This window comes from Silurus aristotelis (genome assembly GCF_946808225.1).
Source record: "Silurus aristotelis genome assembly, chromosome: 23".
Lineage (NCBI taxonomy): Eukaryota > Metazoa > Chordata > Actinopteri > Siluriformes > Siluridae > Silurus > Silurus aristotelis.
Window position 1 is genome coordinate 11,799,599 of NC_139596.1, and position 19,823 is coordinate 11,819,421.

A 19,823-nucleotide genomic window follows, 5' to 3' on the forward strand; every position below is an offset into this window, starting at 1 on the left:
GAGACAACGGTTGACCACAAGACCATTAACCACACTTTCAGTATGTAACAGTGGGTTTAACAAACACTGTATCCTTTTGTAAAAAATAACAATTATTTGAAAAATACCAGGGATATTAAACTTCAGCAATTATTAATTACAAAAAAACGTTAAAAACCTTAAATGTGTCATTTTCCCTCCACTTTTTGAATGAACAAACCCTAAAAATTGATTGTCTTTTGAGTAAATAATCAACATCTTTTCAGGTTTTAGCGGTCAAAACTGTGAGGAGAACATCGACGACTGTCCAGACCATCGTTGCCTAAACGGAGGAACCTGTGTAGATGGGGTGAACACTTACAACTGCCAGTGCAAACCGGAGTGGACAGGTATGAATTGTGTACATTAATTGTGCTGCTTTTATTAATAACAAAAATGTAAACCACATTCACAAAACGACTTTAGCTTGCTAACTCTTGGAATAAATCAGTGCATCATAAGTCCTTTGTGTCTTGTGTTCCCTGATAGGTCAATTCTGTACTGAAGATGTCAATGAGTGCGACCTGATGCCTAATTCGTGTCAGAATGGTGGCACTTGCCTCAACACTCAGGGTGGATACAACTGTGTGTGTGTGAATGGCTGGTCAGGTGACGATTGCAGCAAAAATATCGATGATTGCGTTGATGCTGCCTGTCACCCGGGATCAACTTGTCACGATCGTGTAGCGTCCTTTTATTGCGAATGCCCACCTGGACGCACAGGTCTATACTTTAATACTTAATAGTCTATTTTAAATTTTTGAGAATTGTTTAAATATGATAGAAACAGGAATAAATGGCTTTTTTTTTTTTTTTTATATTGTATGGTGGAACCAGGAACAAATGCTATATATATGTACAGTGGAACCCGGTTATCTCGCCCTCGGTTACCTCGACAACCCTATTAAGTCGACGTTTTTGAAGTGGAACCGCCAAATTCTCGCTTTTTCTAAGCATTAGAATTCTAAGCATTCTAAGCGAGAAAACACCTGACACGCCGAAGGGGGCCGAAGGGGGCGTGGCAGGTGGATTCCTGACAGATAAACATGTACTGTATGTATTTTTATAGCAAGCCTTCATCAAACAAATCGCGGCAACGCTGTTGTGTAAAAAACCCTTTAAAAACACGTGCATGCACATTCTCATTTATTAACGCACATCATGTACATAAAGAAATTTCAAGCACGTTAATATACTGCCGCCATTTTGATTTTCGTTTATCTCGATCATCGGTTATCTCGATGCTTTTTGCCGACCCCCTAGGACATCGACATAACCGGGTTCCACTGTATATATATAAAATCATCATTTTATATAATTATTTATGTTTTTAGGTAAATGCGGTTGTAATTACTCATATCATTTCCATTTATTCCAGGTTTGCTGTGTCATTTGGATGATGCTTGTATTAGTGACCCCTGTCAGAAAGGCTCGAACTGTGACACCAACCCAGTCAATGGCAAGGCTATCTGTACCTGTCCTACAGGATACTTTGGCTTAGCCTGTAACCAGGATGTCGATGAATGCGCTTTGGGTAACCATTGTAACACTGTTTAGAGATAAATGCTTTAACTCAACAGAACTTGTATGAATGGGTTGGCTGAGCTAATTCTATATTTATATATTCTATATTAAATTTTAATATTTTTCTATAAAAAATATATTTCATTATCAAGCTGTTTATAGATATTAGATTTAATCCATCCCATCTTTTTTTTCTATAGGTTCAAATCCATGTGAGCATGCTGGAAAGTGTCTGAACACCAAAGGCTCGTTTGAGTGTATGTGTCTTCCGGGCTACGTAGGGGCTCGCTGCGAACTTGATGTTAACGAGTGCATGTCCAGCCCTTGCCAAAATGATGCTACCTGCCTGGACCAAATCGGAGGTTTTCACTGCATCTGCATGGCAGGTAAAGCACAAAATGTTGAGTATACATAGGTGAACAGTGACACATATGTAGTAGTGTATTACTGTAGGATATTTTGTGTTTACATTGTGTTGTGTCTACAGTGCTACAATGCGTCTGAAATTATTATAATGTTTTTTGGCACATTTATATGTTCTATGTTTGGTACATTATAAAGAGAAAACAATCTGATCAATAAACCTTGTAGTATAATCTGGATAAAATCTTTCTGTGCTAATTGACAGGATACGAGGGAGTCTTCTGCCAGATCAATACAGACGAGTGTGTGAGCACGCCCTGTCTCAACAATGGAAAGTGCATCGACAAGATCAACAACTACCAGTGCGAGTGCCCCAAAGGTAAGTACAAGGGGGCCATTCAACCCCTGGACAGCAACAGAGAGGAATAAACTAATCTCGCCCTCAGGCTCACTAAGATAGCTCCAGCCAAATTGGGGAAAAAATCCATATCAAAGGGTTTTTAACAGTTAGCAATTTTTTTTTTTACCAAGTTTGAGACTTGCACTTAAACATTTTATTATGTAACTCTGTAAGTTTCAGGCATGAGGTATGTGGTTCATTCATGCACTGGCTTTTGAATGTTAACTATCCAACTTTTATGCATTCATCCCAAATGAAGTGGAAGTAATTTTGGTTATAAAGTAGCAGGCATGTCATAAAGGCAGATCTAAGGATTATTGTACAGAAAGGTGGAAAGCAGATCAGAGGATTATTGTACAGGGGAATTCATGCATAAATACTGGGGTAAGAAATGCTGCTAGTATTCTGTGGCGAGGGGATGAGGTCTGTGGGGTCCCTGAGCAATGTCTTGTGCGAAGTGATTGGGAGGTGTGTGGTACGGTAAGCTGGGGAACGGAGTCTAGGCCACTCTACTCAGTCTTCAGATGCAAATTAGGGCACTGTTCAGAATGCAGGGCAGGGTTGCTTTTGAATGGCATACATAGCGAGACCATGGTAACCACAATAGAGCTTTTTGAAATGTGCCATTTTTGAGGCCCGGAGGAAATCCCTGCTGGATTGTTAGGTAGTGCTGGAACTCTATGACAAAGGAATTTTCACTGGGATGAGCACTACTGCTGTTTCCACTACAGCAGATGTCAAATTCTAGTACAAAATTTACTATATACTGGTAGTTCAATATAACTTTTGAGGTCTATATCTATAACAGGTCCACTGGTTGGTTCTAAACGATGAGCTAACTGAATCGTGAAAGGTTATAGGTGGCGAGATCTTTCTGACGGTGCCGAAGCAGAGAGGGGGCCAAGGCAGGATGAGAGAATGCACATTGTGATGGAAAAGTTTTTGAGGACAAAGGAGGCAACCAGTGCAGCTTTGCAATTCATTGAATAGACTGTTCCCTTTTGTCTGGTGCCCTTGGTCAGGAGGCCTTGGAAGGTTTTTTTTTAACCCCTTTCTTTTTTTATTTACAACCGCCTCTCCTCCCCCTCCCCCCCACGACGATTTGTTGAAAAAGGAGTTTGGAAAGGTGGGGGGATTGGGGGGGGGGGGGTGGCGGCAGGAGAGAGAGAGAGAGAGAGAGAGAGAGAGAGAGAGAGAGAGAGAGAGAGAGAGAGGAAAACAGTGAGCAGTGTGGGGACATGTTAATGAAGCCTAGCTGGAGATTGTTTAGATGAGTGTGATGGAATGAAGCAAGTGTGGTCTGAAGAGATCATCCTAAAGAAGCTCTACGCTTTTCATTGCCCCCCCCCCCCACCCCCTCACTTCTCTTTCACTCTGGCTCTCTTCTCAGGATATTCTGGGAACCAGTGCCAGGTTGACATCGACGAATGTGCAAGCACGCCCTGCAAAAATGGCGCCAAGTGTATTGATGGGCCTAATATGTACACCTGCCAATGCACTGAGGGTATGGCGAACCGTTAAGCACTTTTATTTGTTAAATACAAAATGCAACCTTATTTTAGATGTTGTTTATGCAATGTCGGATAAAGTACACAATCCATGTGTCACGCAATTTGGAGAACCACTTGTGGTATTTTTCCCGGCTTTTATTTAAATCCGCAGTACATTCTTGATGACTTAAAACTTCACTTGCTACACTATTAATAAAATTATAATATCAATAGTAATAATGAACGTTTTTATCCACTCATAAATAATAGGAATGAGTGATTTCTCAAAATGTAGAGTATAAAATAAGATATTTGACTTTGAAATGTAGTAAAGTTGCAGTCAAATTCTCACTTAATTACTAGCTTTTTATTTTGTAAGGGTGATTATTGGCATTCTGAATTTTTGTAACCTTTACAGTCATTTGAATCAGGAATAATGAGGACTTTACCAGCTGTCAAACAAAATGATCAAATTGATCAGTAGCTTTAAATCGTCCAATCATCAGCCTGGCATTAATATTTCTTTATTTTTTTTTCTTTATTTTATTTTTCTTCTCTTATTCAGCTAATCCTAATCAGCATAACAAACCCTGAAAATAAACAGACAGGCAATCTATTTTACCTGCCAAAGTTATTTGATGTAAATTAATGGCATGTTATAATACCTGGCCTACATAAGAAAAAAACAGAAGGTTAAATTAATCCTTATTATGGTCCAGGTTACACAGGACAGCACTGCGAGGCAGATATCGATGAGTGTCTGTCCAATCCGTGTCATTACGGCACCTGTAACGATGGCCTGGCCAGCTTCACCTGCCAGTGCCACCTTGGCTACACCGGTCGTCTGTGTGAAACCAACATAAACGAGTGTCTGAGCCAGCCATGCCAGAATGGAGGCACCTGTCAGGATCGGCCAAATGCTTACCTGTGTGTTTGTCCTAAAGGAACCTCAGGTAAGAAAGTAATCTGGAATTCTCTTACAGTCTGCTGTGGTTTATCTGATAAATATGTAAATGTATAAACACAAACATACACATAAAAAAAACCTGTACAGTTTAATTAGATTTGACTTTGATTCACAGGTGTTAATTGTGAGATCAATCTGGATGACTGCAAGAGCAGCCCATGTGAATATGGCAAGTGCATTGACAAGATCAACGGATATGAGTGTGCCTGCGAGCTGGGATATACAGGTCAGTTGCTTCTGAAAATACACACTGATCGTCTCAAGGTTAACAGTGTAGATAGTAGATAGTGTAACCCTGTTTACTGACTGATACTAGAATTTTATTTTGAGTTGGATATTTTTTTTAGAACTTGTGCAAGTCAGATAAAAGAATGGCACAGTTGAGTCAGTGGGGAATGGGTGCTGACAAAAGTCTCCCCAGGTGAGTTCCCCACAAACAAGGGTGTGGAGGGACAGCTGGCCAGCGAGTACACACTCTGGCTGTGGTGTTGCCTTACACTCCCTCCCAATCCCTGCCCTGGCGCTCTGACACGCAACCTCCCCTGCTCGTCCATTCAGCTGAAAAAGCTGCCAGGCATCTGGGGGGGTTTTAAAGGACAAAAGATTTGCGAAAGATTTGTGTAAGCCGATCTTTTAAAAGGGAAAAGTTGGCGGGTGCTTTAAAGAAGAGCGACAAACGAAACCTCCCTTTTTATGCTGTGCCTCGCGTCAGCTGAATGGTGGCGCTGCTTCAAGCGGCGGGAAAATGCGGCCGGACAAAAAGCAATCAGTAAAAAAATGGCGATTGAGTTGGTTGGAAAAGAAAAATGGATTGGAATATGTATTATGTCTACGTTTGTTTTAATTCTAATATCAAACGCTGACTCTAATGCAGGAAAAATGTGTAACATCAATATCGATGAGTGTGCCATCAACCCCTGTCACAACGGAGGAACGTGTATCGATGGAGTCAACGGTTTTACCTGTCAGTGCCCTGATGGCTACCATGACCCCACCTGTCTGTCTCAACTCAACGAATGTCTCAGTAATCCTTGCATTCATGGACATTGTGAAGATAAAGTCAATGGGTAAGATGCTCTTGTTTCATTTATTAATGTCAAACTTTAGTGTTTGATACATTTACAATCTGTGATGTTTGATAGACATAGACACTTGTTTAAATCTGTCACACATGTAGAATACGACAGTCATACCAATGCTTTGTTTTTGTAGGTTTATTCAACTTTTCATTAAGGAGGCAAAGAAAAGATATTCTGAATACATGTTCTGTAACCTTCATGTGCAAACAACCTGAGGCACTTGTTTTGGTTTATTCCATGCTTTTATAGTGCAAAACCACAAACTCATTTTTAAGATTTAGAGCTTCATTTGCAAATCACTGAAGAATACATAAGTTCTACAAAATCATGTTTGACATTCATAAACATTTATCGATTGTCCCAACATCTGGCCTTAGGCTTTTATTGTATAAAGTGTGTTTTATTGTGTGTATAAAGTGAGTTTCTTTGTGTTTTCTCGGTAAAGTGTTAACAGTCTTTTAAGTCCACATGCACTGTTGAACAACTAGGTTTTCCTTTACAAGGTTTAGAATGATTGTATTTAAACAGGTCAATTAGCATACGTGGGCTTGTGCATCTACATTATACACATGCATGTGTTGGAAGTGTTAGACTGGTTGCAACTGTTCAAAAAAGAGAGAACTGAATAGCATGTTTAAGCATTCACTCGTGCACGAGGTCTGAGTGACTTTATATTTCTATATTTCTTTTTTGATTTTTTCTAGATATATATATATTGAATAGTGAATGTGCTTCATCATAAATGTAAGAATATAACAATACTACTCATGCTTTTTTGGTCTTTAGATACAACTGCATTTGTGATTCGGGTTGGAGTGGCACCAATTGCGACATCAACAACAATGAGTGTGAATCCAACCCCTGTATGAACGGTGGCACCTGTAAGGACATGACCAGTGGTTATGTGTGCACCTGCCGAGCTGGCTTCAGTGGTAAGAGCCGCTAAATTTGTCCGTCTAAAGTACACCAGTGTGGTGGCTCTATTCCTAAATCAAAATGATTTGGATCCCATGATTTTGTGTTTAGGCCCTAACTGTCAGACGAACATTAACGAGTGTGCATCAAACCCATGCTTAAACCAGGGGACTTGTATAGACGATGTTGCCGGCTACAAATGCAACTGCGTGCTGCCTTACACCGGTACGAGTTTGATTGCTTATTATCATTTCACATCTTGAGGTTGACATTTTTAAACAAACTGTTATTTTTCTTTGCCATTTTCCTAGCGTGTACACTACTCTTCCGGTTTCAAAATTCAGAGATATGATAAAATGTGCTCCCAAGGTCATGTTATGTGCTCGTTTCAGCAACAGTGCTTCCTTTTTCCTTTCCCCCAAAAGCTGATTGCCTGTTTGTTCATCCTGGCCTGTTCAGTGTACTGCAAGTACTGCTGATAGCAGAATAGATACGTGTCTGCAGAGGAGTACACATTTTTTCCTTTCTCTGTATTATTTTACGCAGCCTGTAGGATCATTTGCTGTCTTTTGGACTGAAATCGTCTTTATTGCTGAAACCTTTTATTTTTCTTTGCCGGAAAAATCCACACCGAGTTAGAGCTGGAATAACAAGCAGGTCCTGGTCCAGGCTGGGTGGGAACAGTAGCTTGACACATTTCCTGTTTGCCTTGCTTCCTCTCTCACAGAAAAGCAAATGCAAAGACAATGAGCGGAAAGGCCTGTCGGCTTCCTGTAGGGGCCTGGTGTCGTGGAAACAGATAGGAAGACAGGCAGTGAGGCCACCCACCTTTTCTCACCAGTGATGAAATGCTAATGTCTCTGAGAAGGGGCGAATCTTTAAAAGGCCGTTTCCAAATCCAATGTCATTAACTAAATATAGTGCTGCTAAGAATGCAAGAGTGTCTTCTTCCGGATTTGTTCCGTTCTTTAAGTTTTTGTTTTGGGCTACGATTCAAAGCCTTCACTCAGATGGATAAAGTGAACTAACAAAAATTAGTACTCATTTTAATTTGGTACATTGTGTTCAAATTTTTTTTTTCTGTGGTTCGCAGGTGAGAAATGTGAAACTTTGTTAGACCCTTGCAGTCCCAAACCCTGTAAGAATGGTGGGGTGTGTAAGGAGTCAGAAGATTATGAGAGATTTTCATGCATGTGCCCTGAAGGCTGGCAAGGTTAGTAAGCACAGAACAACAAAGCGAAATAAGTAAAAGAAAAAGTTTATTGACAATAGCGTGCAATCTGCTCATTAGAATTCCAAGGAGGTCTAAATATATTTGCTTCATGTTTGTTGCATGTGATTTCCTTTCCTGTTATTGCAGGTCAGACCTGTGAGATTGATATCAATGAATGTGTGAAAAACCCATGTCTCAATGGCGCCATCTGCCAGAACTCTATTGGCAGCTACAAGTGCAACTGCAATTCAGGTTACTCTGGCCACAACTGCGAGACCGACATTGACGACTGCAAGCCCAGTAAGCCATATACTACTTATTTTCCACTTCCTGGGCTTTTTCTTTTTGCTTTTTTGCTTACTCCATGATGCATACTACCCCTATTTTTTTATTTGTCCAGACCCATGCAGTAACGGTGGGTTTTGCAAGGATGGCATAGATGAATTTACATGCTCTTGCCTCCTGGGATTCCGTGGTTCCAAATGTGAGGAGGACATCAACGAGTGTGAGAGCAATCCATGCAAGAATGGAGCCAACTGCACAGACTGTGTGAACAGCTACACATGCACATGCCTACCTGGTTTCAGTGGCATTCATTGTGAGACCAACACACAAGACTGCACTGAGAGGTAAAACCAGCCATCTATTCGCTTTTGTTTTTAAATCGACTCAGGATCAAGTGTGTCAGGTTCTAATGTGTAAATCACAACCTTTACACACACACTGGCTTCACTGTTTTGCCCACAACAGTCAACTGTCTTGACCTTATATGTGATAGATTTAAAGTTTTTTTTTAGAGTACAGTTGCCATTATGCTTTACTGCCTCTTGGCGCCCTCTTTGGTGGACAAACATCCATGCAAGTACAAGTGCAATAGGTAATGGCATTTGCCCAAACAAAATACTTACAATGGGTGGGTATGGGAAACAAAAGTAGTTCATACTCAGAGATTTATTAGAGGAAACCAAGAGTCATACTAAAATCTTTGGCTCAAAACAGATAAAAACAGACAAAAGATGATTATGATAGAGAAATTCTGCTTTATTCGTCCTATACCACAGCTATTTGCCAGTGAAAACATTTGTAAAACATCTGTGAGATTAGTTTCTGATTTCACTTATTTTATACTGGTTAAAAACCCTCCTTGATTAAAGCTATGATTACTATTGAAATTATAGCACATTAGAATAACGTATAGGTTAATACAAAACTGTTATTTGAATTGCAGTATTGCCGTAGAGCTGTTATCAGAAGAAAAATAACCAACACCTTCTTCTGACTGGCCAGATTCTGATTTAGCAAACAATAGAGCCATACTGTGGTATTAGGCATACTATTTGGTAAATCTATGAATTCTTAATAATTACACTGTAAACAATTGGCCAAACAGCATGGCAACAGGATCAAGAGCAGGAAACATTGACCATATAAGGAAAGTGGTAATTTTGTCTAGATCGCTGAGATTGACATTAATTGTAGTGTACCTAATGCTGCAAAGCCATAACTGATTTTTCTTTGCTAATTTTGATGCAGTTCTTGCTTTAACGGTGGCACCTGTGTTGATGGAATCAATACGTTCAGCTGTCTGTGCCTGGCTGGCTTCACAGGCAACTATTGCCAGCATGACATCAACGAATGTGATTCAAAACCATGCATGCATGGCGGCACATGTCAGGACAGTTATGGCACTTACAAGTGCACCTGCCCTCATGGCTACCATGGTTTCAACTGTCAGGTACAACCCTATGATTTAACCCAATATGATTTTATATATGAAAGAATAAAAATAATGTATTTGTCTAACATGTATTGAAATGGTAGTGTAAACCAGAGGTCTTCGAGCAGAGAAATCCCTAAAACCCACCACTGGAATATGAAAAATTTTAAATGGTGTCCACTGTTCTTTTCAGGATCTGGTGAACTGGTGTAAGCCATCTCCATGTAAGAACGGGGGTACCTGCAGACAAAGTGGCACTACTTACACCTGTCAGTGCCAGAGCGGCTGGACTGGTCTGTACTGTGACGTCCCCAGCGTCTCCTGTGAAGTTGCAGCCAAACAGCGAGGTAGGGATCATTTGTGTGCTTGTGAATTGCAGTTTCCTTTGCAGCTGTACTCACTGCATATATTCTTTGCTGGATCCAAACGTCTCTGCCTGCTTTGTAGGTGTGGATGTTGCCAGACTGTGCCGCAACTCTGGCCAGTGTCTGGATGCTGGAAACACACACTATTGCCAGTGCCAGGCAGGATACACTGGCAGTTACTGTGAGGAGCAGGTGGACGAGTGCATCCCAAACCCCTGCCAGAATGGCGCTACATGCACTGATTACTTAGGAGGATATTCTTGTGAGGTGAGCTTGTTTATTTACTAACAGCTTGCTAATTATCTCAATATGATGACATTATTTTAACAGGAAAGCTGCCATTTCTGGGATGTTTTCACATTTATTGTTTTCTTTTTTTGAAATGCCTGAAATGGCATTAAGTGAAATACAAATTGGCCTACATTCTCATAATAATTATTATTTTTTTTAGCTCATTGATTATAATATAGTGGAACAAAGGCTTGCACTTTATAATCTGACATTCAGAATATATATATTTTTTTCCCTTTCTCTCATGCAGTGTTTGCCTGGTTATCATGGAGCAAATTGTTCCGACGAGAACAATGAGTGCCTTTCTCAGCCCTGCCAGAATGGGGGCATCTGCATCGACCTCGTCAATGCCTACAAATGCTCCTGTCCCAGAGGAACCCAAGGTCAGTTACCTCCTCTGTCAATCTGTTCATCCCACACTTCACTAATTAGCAGACAGTAGTCAGCTTAGTAAGACTTTTCCTCTGTGATTGATTTTTCCTGGGTGTGTAAAGATCAGGAATTGAATTGCTTTCTGTGTAAGATGTGATTGTTATAAACAAAGACAAAAGTACTATGCGTGCATCAGTGCTATTTTTCCACTTATGGTATTAGTTAGATCTTCGAGTATTATCAGCACATCGTCTTATTCATAACAATCCATATGTTCCAGGTGTTCACTGCGAAATCAACATCGATGACTGCATACCTTTTACTGACCCTGTGACTCAAGAGCCCAAATGCTTTAACAAGGGACGCTGTGTGGACCGTGTTGGCGGCTACCACTGCGAGTGCCCACCAGGCTACGTGGGAGAGCGCTGTGAAGGAGACGTCAATGAATGCTTGTCTAACCCCTGCGACCCACGGGGCACCCGCAGCTGCATTCAGCTCACCAACAATTACCGCTGCGAGTGTCGCACTGGATACACAGGTAGATATACTCTTTTCTCTGTCTATCGCAGAGCTCGGTCAATAAGTATTTATATTTTCAGTGATAGTGTGGAATTCAATAAGGAGTGAATGATGTAAATGGGAGCATCTATTTTTACTGATAGGTCAGCACTGCGACATTGTGTTCGATGGCTGTAAGGGGAAGCCGTGTCGAAATGGAGGGACCTGTGCTGTAGCCAGTAACACTCCCCAAGGCTTCATCTGTAAATGTCCTGCAGTAAGTGAGACAATTATGACTTATAAGCTTCTCATCTCTCTGCAAATGGCTGCACCTTTTATTGCAGCGAACAATACTTTTATCTGATGTTTTTTTGTATTTTTGGCCATAGAGTACAGGTCTTTGTTCTTGTGTATCCAGCAGGGCTTGTATTTTGTAAATCAAGTGATCACAATACATCCCTTTTATTGCTTTCTGTTCGTGAGGTATAGTACAAACCCATCTCTCTTTTTCAGGGCTTCACCGGCTCATCCTGCGAGTATGATGCTTATTCATGCGGCAGTCTTCACTGCCGTAATGCTGGCACCTGTATCTCAGGCCAGAAAGCCCCCTTGTGTCTTTGTCCACCAGGCTTTAGTGGCCCTGAGTGCCAGCACACATCTGATGGGCACTGTGCTTCCAAACCCTGCTACAACGGAGGCACGTGCAAAGTCATCCCAGAGGCACCCTACTTCCACTGTGTATGCCCGAAGACATTCAACGGCTTGCTGTGCCACATTCTGGACTACAATTTCTCTGGAGGCATCGGCCGAGACATCACTCCGCCACCTGAAGTGGTGGCCAGCTGCCCAGTAGCTGAGTGTGCAGCTAAAAAGGGCAACAGGTTTTGCGACAGCACCTGCAACAGCTATGAGTGTGAGTGGGACGGTGGTGACTGCTCACTCAACTTCCACGATCCATGGAAGAACTGCTCGGCTGCACTGCAGTGTTGGCGCTACTTCAACAACGGGGAATGTGACAAACAGTGCAACAATGCTGGTTGCCTCTATGATGGTTTTGACTGTCAAACAAGCAGTGGAGAGTGCAAGTGAGTTTTAGGAGTCTACTTGGTGTACATTTTTTACTTTTTAATTTTGATAAGAATGCGATGTGAATGCCACCAGTGGTGGACTGTAATTTGTTACTGTACTTAAGTAGCTTTTTTGTGTATCTGTACTGTTTTGTTTCCATTTAGGGAGACTTTTATGTACATTTCACAACATGTCTTACCTTTTAACCAACTACATTTTGTAATATCAGTCGTTCCTTTTTATGTGGATAAAAAAGTAGATAAAAATTTAACTGGTCAAACCAATCGCATGTAAAGCGCATGCTCTGTTTTGAACTTACTTTGATTGGTGCTTGGTGGTATCTACTTACAATAACATACAATCTAGTGTCAGTTCAACAGCAAGCAGAATATTTTAAGAGAAATAAATGATGGAAAAAACTCTTGACTCGAACTTTCCACAACACCTGTGGCCTTATTTGCATGATTTTTTGAAGTAGTTAAAAAAAAAAAGGTTTTGGGCTCATGATCATTTTAATAAATATCAATCAGTGTTTGAATCATCAATATCATTCTATTAATAGACTGGTGTGCTACTGCGGCCCGGGTTTGATCCCAGGTCAGGGAACCAACCCCAGCCATTACGGTTGCACAAGCCTTAGTGCCGATCCCAAGCCTGGATAAATAGGGAGGGTTGCGTTAGGAAGGGCATCCAGCGTAAAAATCATGTGCCAAATCAAACACTGTGATGGTCCACTGTGGCGACCCCTAATGGGAGAAGCCGAAAGAAAGTTTAATAGACTGGTGTGCTAAGAGTAACATTAGAGTGTTTTCACATAAACTGAATTCTTTAAGCAAGAGACTTGTAGCAAAAATTATAATTAGAACATTGTAGCCATAATAAATCATAGTTTGGATACTTAAATACATTTGAAGGCAAACATTTTTGTACTTTTACTCAGGGAGCACTTTTACTGGAGTAATATTTACCTTGTGTATCTCTACTTTTACTCAAGTACATGGGTTTTATACTTCATCCACCATTGAATGCTACTAGCTAATCTTAAATTAAACCTACACCATCATAATGCAGTCTAGTTTCCATTCATCTGCCCATTAATGTTTATTCTCTGCTGTGATGTGTTTCTTTCAGCCCGCTGTACGATCAGTATTGTAAAGATCACTACGCGGATGGTCACTGCGATCAAGGCTGCAACAACGCAGAGTGTGACTGGGACGGACTGGACTGTGCTGAGAACGTGCCGGAGAAGCGCGCTGAAGGCCATCTGGTGCTGGTGGTGCAGTTGCCACCAGAGCAGCTGCGTAACAACTCGTCAACTTTCTTACGTGAACTGAGCCGAGTGCTGCACACCAACGTGGTGTTCAGGGTGGACAGTCACGGTGAGCTCATGATTTACCCGTACAATGGCAGTACAAAAGAGCTTAAGAAGCACAACTTCAAGCGTTCTCTGGATTCCTGGTCCAACGTCTTCGGTTCAAGCCACCATGACCAAAACCACATACAAGTCAAAAGGTAAATGAGTGAGCATCCATGAAGTTCATCTGGGAACAGTGGATGCATGTCATGGTTTAATATCATGCATATCGTCTCTCTAGCTCTTTGGTGTATCTGGAGATCGATAACCGGCAGTGTTACCAGCAGTCGACCGAGTGCTTCCAGAGTGCTACTGATGTTGCTGCCTTCTTGGGAGCCCTCGCTTCCAGTGGCAACCTGAACATGCCGTACATTAAGGCTGTCAGTAGTAAGTATGAAACAGCAGTATACAGGGTCATCATTAGTAACTTTAAAGACACAGATTCCCTTTTAATTGACATTTAACTTGTTATAATGATCTCATAATAACAAGAATTTAGATAACAGATCCATTCAACTCAGGCTAGCCCTATAACAGTCCCCCAACCCCCCCTTTCACACATGCATGCACACCGAACATGGCAGGGATTATGTGGATGACTTTGAAGTTTTTGTTTTTTTGGTACTTAAACACAAGAGCAAATGAAATCGCATGTCAGATAAAGAATGCTGTAGTCAAAGTGCAAAATGAAATACTAAAATGGTTAATTGCCACAAATCAAGCTCTCCATCACCAGATTCTTTAGTACATCACTTTCAATTTCTATCTCGCTCTTCCTCACAGACAGACAAACACACACCGCAGTTGCGGCCTAAGCATGGAAAGAAGAAGCTGCTGCAACCTTCACCTCTCTGAATGTAACACCAAGCCTTAGTGCATCTCCAAGGGTTTAGGTTAGGAGAGTTTATCATTTCAAAATCTTTAGCAGAGACAGGGAGAGGGGCAGGGAAAAAAAAGAGCAGCGGAGGAAAATTGATCGGGAGTGTGCTAGAAGTTGGGAGTCTTTGTTATCTTGAAAATCCTAATAAATCCTTCGTCTTTACAGCTTAAAGCGTGCGCAGTAATTTGAAGTTCATTAATCCCTCCCTTTTTTCCCCCTTAAAGAAGAAGTGGTAAAGTTGTCTCCTGGTACCCTGAGCTGAAGAGATGTGAGAGGAGGTGTTCTTTCTCCCTTTTTTTTTACTTTCTCGTGTTCCTATTTGCCGGCGCCTCTTTTTCCATGAAAAAATGGTTAGCGATTCTGATTACTACTGAATGACATACACACACTTAGCAAGTGTTCACCACGAACCTGGCTTGTCTCACTGTGTCGCTAGCCGAGCATCTTTTTCCGTGTTCAGGGATAGTTTTTGTTGTTCAAGGACATGTTTGTGACCTCTTCACACCCTGTACCACACTCGTCCATTGGGTCTCACATGTCTTTACTTCTTTCAGCTCAGACTGAAGTCGAGCCAACCTCGCCGCTCTACGTGGTGTATGTGGTGCTGGCCGGCCTGGCATTGCTGGCTTTTGTGGTCGTGGGCATGGTGGCTTCTCGTAAGCGGAGACGAGAGCATGGTCAACTCTGGTTCCCTGAGGGCTTTAAAACCAGTGAGCCTAGCAAGAAGAAACGGAGGGAGCCCGTCGGCGAGGACTCTGTCGGCTTGAAGTAAGTACAGTGTATTTTCTGCATGGAGTTGTCTTGAATGTGAGAAGAAAAAAAAAAACATACCGCTTATGGCATGTTTAAGGTGCATTATAATAGAGGAGTTTTTATTAACGGAAAAGTCGGGACAGGTTTATGAGGGTGCAGATTCAAACCAGATTTTTGTTTCTGTGGTGTTGGGATGGACGGCACAGCAGCACTTCTGATAGGAATTTTTCTCATTATAGGCCACTGAAGAACTCCGATATTTCACTGATGGATGACAATCAAAATGAATGGGGAGAGGACGAGCCTGCAGACACCAAGCGTTTTAGGGTAAGAGAAAATAATTATATTTTGTTAATGAAAGTGTTAACAACTGTATATCATAACATCTTTAAATTTTGGCTTTAAAAATGTATTTGCTTGTTGCAATTCTGAGTCGATTTGCATACATCTGTAGGAATCTGAATCTTTATTTATTGTTTAATATTCTGTATTTAATATTGTGACATGCCCATGTCAGGTCCCATTGAGTCAGTGCAGACTCTTATTGACTCCATGGATGTACTAAATATTGTATTAACTCATATGTAAAATGATTTTAGCCCTTTGAGAATCTTAGACCGTAACCTGTTTTCACTAGCAAGCAACTTCTGTGCATGTGTGTATTTCACACAGGATATGAACATCTGCTAAATACTGAAAGTCTAAGCATTGAAGTTAATTATTTAGTATGGATGATGTTGGGTATTTGTGTGTATTAGTTTGAGGAGCCGGCAATATTGAATCTGGATGACCAGCAGGACCATCGGCAATGGACTCAGCAGCATCTGGATGCAGCCGACCTGCGGATTCCCTCTATAGCTCCAACACCTCCTCAAGGCGAGAACGAGAATGACTGCATGGACGTTAATGTCCGAGGACCAGGTAAGGTTACTGTATTAATACTCAGTAATTATTCTAGGAATTCTGGTGTATATAACCTTACTGCTATTATTCCAATTGTCTGAATTGTACACACACAGTGTGTGGACCCTTAAAAAAGTCATGTTTCTCTCTTTTCTACCACATTTGTCACACTGAATAATTATGTTAATATCAAAATCATACATTACATAATTAATAATATTATCAAGGTGTGTCCAAACTTTTGACTGGTAATGTGTATATATATATATATATATATATATGTATATGTATGTATGTATGTGTGTGTGCGTGTATATGTGTGTTATCAGAATGATTACAACCCTGAAGCTATTGAACTTTAGCCGCATATAGCAAAACATTCCTCTTTCACCACAGTAATTTGTTTTCTAATTAATTTAAATATTCTATAATATATAATTAACATCATACTTTTTTCTTTAAGTATAATATTTAATGGTGATGAATGTCTTTAAAAAAAGGTTAGGTGCATTCATCAGTGTCACTTAATAAAATAAATAATTAAATAAACACCTTCACAATATCGATGGTTATATACATTTTTTTTGTTTGCCATTAACAAAGAAATGTTTAACCGTTGATTATTAGTCTTAGATTATGTGGGGTGTCCACTATAAAGGTCCTGGTGAATTAGCTTTTACTGTGAGCTTTAGATTTGTCATGAAGCAGGCATAAAATGAATCAACACCTTTTTAACGGATTAGAGAATCGCAATGTTAAGTGGAATTAGATTTAGCTCTGTGAGAAAATGCATAAAACACTAAACAAACAATTGCCCTTTTCTAAGCATTATTGATTTAAAAAAGCTCACAGCTAAATAATTGTTGCTTTTCAGTTTGTTTACTAAATATCTGTTGTGTATGTATAGTAGTATAGTATAGTATAGTATAGTATAGTATAGTATAGTATAGTATAGTTTTCTTCTTCCTCTTCTTTCGGCTTCTCCCATTAGGGGTCGCCACAGCGGATCATCTGTCTCCATACCCCTCTCCATGTCCTCTACATCTGCCTCTTTTAAACCAAATACCTGCATGTCTTCCCTCACAACATCCATTAACCAGTATAGTATAGTATAGTATAGTATAGTATAGTATAGTATAGTATAGTATAGTATAGTATAGTATAGTATGGCAAATATAGTATTGTCCTTAGTAGTGTCCTAGTTAGTCTTGTGTAGTTCTGTTTTCTGTTACTTTTTGTTAATGTTGTGCACCTTTGTTCTGAGGGAACTTTGTTTTCATTTTACTGTGTACTGCACTGTATGGAATGAAAATAAAAGCCTGCTTGACTTGACTTGAAATATATATATTAAACAATTTGATATATATAAAACAAGCTATATATAACAAGCAAACCAAAAAATGATTTGAAACAGGTCCTTTTCTTTAGTGTGTTAGTGGTGTTGTAGTTCTTTCTTTCGCTAGTCCAAATATAATTCGCTGTATAATGACTAAAAATGAGACCAACATGCAACAGCCAAAAAGCCTTATTTTATTTGTGTGAATCTCTCTTAGATTGTACCAAAGGTGTATTTTATTTAATTTAATTTTTCAGCAATGGGGAAGTGCAATACTTTACTTTAGGGGTTAACTAATTTAGCTAATTTAGGGCTTGGTTAAGACTAGTTACTAACAAGGTATTTGTGTTTTTGCTGTTGTGATATAGGTCTTAAAATCTTAAAAATGTCTTAAATTTGACTTTGTGAAACCTGCAGAAACCCTGCCCCAGCAGTCACCTTCTTGTTTGCTCTTTTTTGTGGGACGCTTTATTTTCCTAAGCTGTTTTGTAGCGTAAGCCTATTCTCATTTGTTGGCATCCTTGTTATCTCCTGCTCATTGAAGCCAGCTCTTTGCTTCCTGACAGACAGGGAGGATTTCCTTCTTGTAAAATAGTTGACTGATTAAATAACACAGCTGGTCATGTTGAAATTTTAGTTGCTAATCACAGGGATGTTTTTTTGCATTTATTTTAGTGATGGTTATCAGGATATAAAAAAGACAGTTTTTAAGACTGAAGCATTCTTAAAAATCGATGACAGCAGCTTTAATATACAGGGCCCATTGGGAAGAGAGATCAACTTCAAAGACTCACTGAAAGCTCTTAACCTTAGGGAGTGTGCCCCAGAGAACCCCTCCCCCCCTCTATAATACCTGCTATCTCACTACACGTGCCAATTAAACAGACATTATCAGACTTATGACTTGTTTTAATAACTGTCAAAAACCCTGAAGAATGATTAAAAAAATTTGAAGGTAGCATGCTTTTAGCTGGTATTTTTTCTTTTTTTCTTTTTTTTCCCCCTTTTACTCTTTGAATCAATGTGCTGGAATTGACAAAATCAGGATAGATCTGGGAATAGCTGTTCTTTTGAAGAAAAGAAGGCCCTGTTGAAGACGGCATGTCAAGCCTCTTCTTAGAGATGATAATGCTCATTTATACCCGCCATGAAGTTTTCAAAAGCCTACCCCGCTCCCTTAAGCTCAGCAGGAAAAAAAAACGAGCGCTTGATTAGAATCCGTTATCGAAGAGATCTAGGGATGATTGGCAGAGGCAAACACGTCAAATCCGCTTTCGATTTGTTTGTTACTTTGGCGTAATCTTTCTGTCACTTTGAAGATAGATGGGAGTAGACTATGCCCTCAGATTGCCTCTTAGAGGTTCTTATATCTCACTCTTGGCTGCGAACACGAGTGAGGGGTTTTTGGTAACATTTCTCTTTGACTTGGTTTGAGAATTGCTTTTAAGCACTGTCGCTGAATAATACAGAGAATGTTCCCACAGCATTCAGATACTTTTCAGTTGGGTCCTGTTTAAAAAAAAAAGAATACTGGTTTGCAATTGAAAAGTGTTAATCAAAAAAATATATATGTAATGCTATAAAATACTTTTTAAAAAATGCTACCCAAATGCAAAGGAGGCTGGCATTCCACTCCCAAAACTTTGATGTCCAGAAAATGCTTTGGTGATATGTATTGAGTTCCTGGGCTGTTCTCTTTCTCCCATGTATAGATGGATTCACTCCTCTAATGATCGCCTCCTGTAGCGGAGGTGGCCTGGAAACTGGTAACAGCGAGGAAGAAGAGGACGCCTCTGCCAATGTCATAAATGACTTTATATACCAGGGTGCCAACTTGCACAACCAGACGGACCGCACAGGTGAGACCGCTCTGCACCTGGCTGCCCGCTATGCCCGATCCGATGCTGCTAAAAGACTGCTGGAAGCCAGCGCAGATGCCAACATCCAAGACAACATGGGCCGAACTCCACTGCATGCTGCTGTGGCTTCAGATGCACAAGGGGTCTTCCAGGTGTGTGATCGTTTGTGTGCATATTTGGTTTATAATCTTGCTAAAAACTATTATCTATGGCGTAGTCTAAACCTTTTGGCAGAGGCAATCAGGTTTTGGTCTAAAAATTTTAGCCAAGAGCCTCTGAACAACCAGCCACAAATAAGCATCAGTGATCCATCTTCGTACTGTAAAGTAGTTATCAGGTGCTTTATTTTGTAACCCTTCTACAGCTTGTTGTTATGAAAGCACTGGTTAACAGGTGCTTCAAAAACTGAAACCTATAGAGGAAAAAGCCAGGTGTTCTAAATTGCTGTCAAATTTTCA

General features: G+C 40.3%; 1 protein-coding gene across 1 annotated transcript in view; it reads left to right on the forward strand.

Moving 5' to 3' along the window:
* The window catches only part of notch1b (notch receptor 1b), a 35,817-nt gene that overhangs the window by 12,485 nt on the left and 3,509 nt on the right, over positions 1-19,823 (forward strand). The window contains exons 5-31 of the mRNA XM_083527608.1: positions 246-368; positions 508-741; positions 1,397-1,552; positions 1,743-1,928; positions 2,171-2,284; positions 3,696-3,809; positions 4,515-4,748; positions 4,878-4,988; positions 5,637-5,829; positions 6,628-6,773; positions 6,868-6,981; positions 7,850-7,969; positions 8,117-8,269; positions 8,370-8,598; positions 9,503-9,704; positions 9,880-10,033; positions 10,134-10,318; positions 10,593-10,725; positions 10,995-11,252; positions 11,377-11,489; positions 11,726-12,297; positions 13,412-13,792; positions 13,876-14,021; positions 15,069-15,282; positions 15,507-15,594; positions 16,026-16,188; positions 19,219-19,517. Coding sequence (XP_083383734.1) covers positions 246-368; positions 508-741; positions 1,397-1,552; positions 1,743-1,928; positions 2,171-2,284; positions 3,696-3,809; positions 4,515-4,748; positions 4,878-4,988; positions 5,637-5,829; positions 6,628-6,773; positions 6,868-6,981; positions 7,850-7,969; positions 8,117-8,269; positions 8,370-8,598; positions 9,503-9,704; positions 9,880-10,033; positions 10,134-10,318; positions 10,593-10,725; positions 10,995-11,252; positions 11,377-11,489; positions 11,726-12,297; positions 13,412-13,792; positions 13,876-14,021; positions 15,069-15,282; positions 15,507-15,594; positions 16,026-16,188; positions 19,219-19,517 — 5,135 coding nt within the window. The remainder of the gene's footprint in view (positions 1-245; positions 369-507; positions 742-1,396; positions 1,553-1,742; positions 1,929-2,170; positions 2,285-3,695; positions 3,810-4,514; positions 4,749-4,877; positions 4,989-5,636; positions 5,830-6,627; positions 6,774-6,867; positions 6,982-7,849; positions 7,970-8,116; positions 8,270-8,369; positions 8,599-9,502; positions 9,705-9,879; positions 10,034-10,133; positions 10,319-10,592; positions 10,726-10,994; positions 11,253-11,376; positions 11,490-11,725; positions 12,298-13,411; positions 13,793-13,875; positions 14,022-15,068; positions 15,283-15,506; positions 15,595-16,025; positions 16,189-19,218; positions 19,518-19,823) is intronic.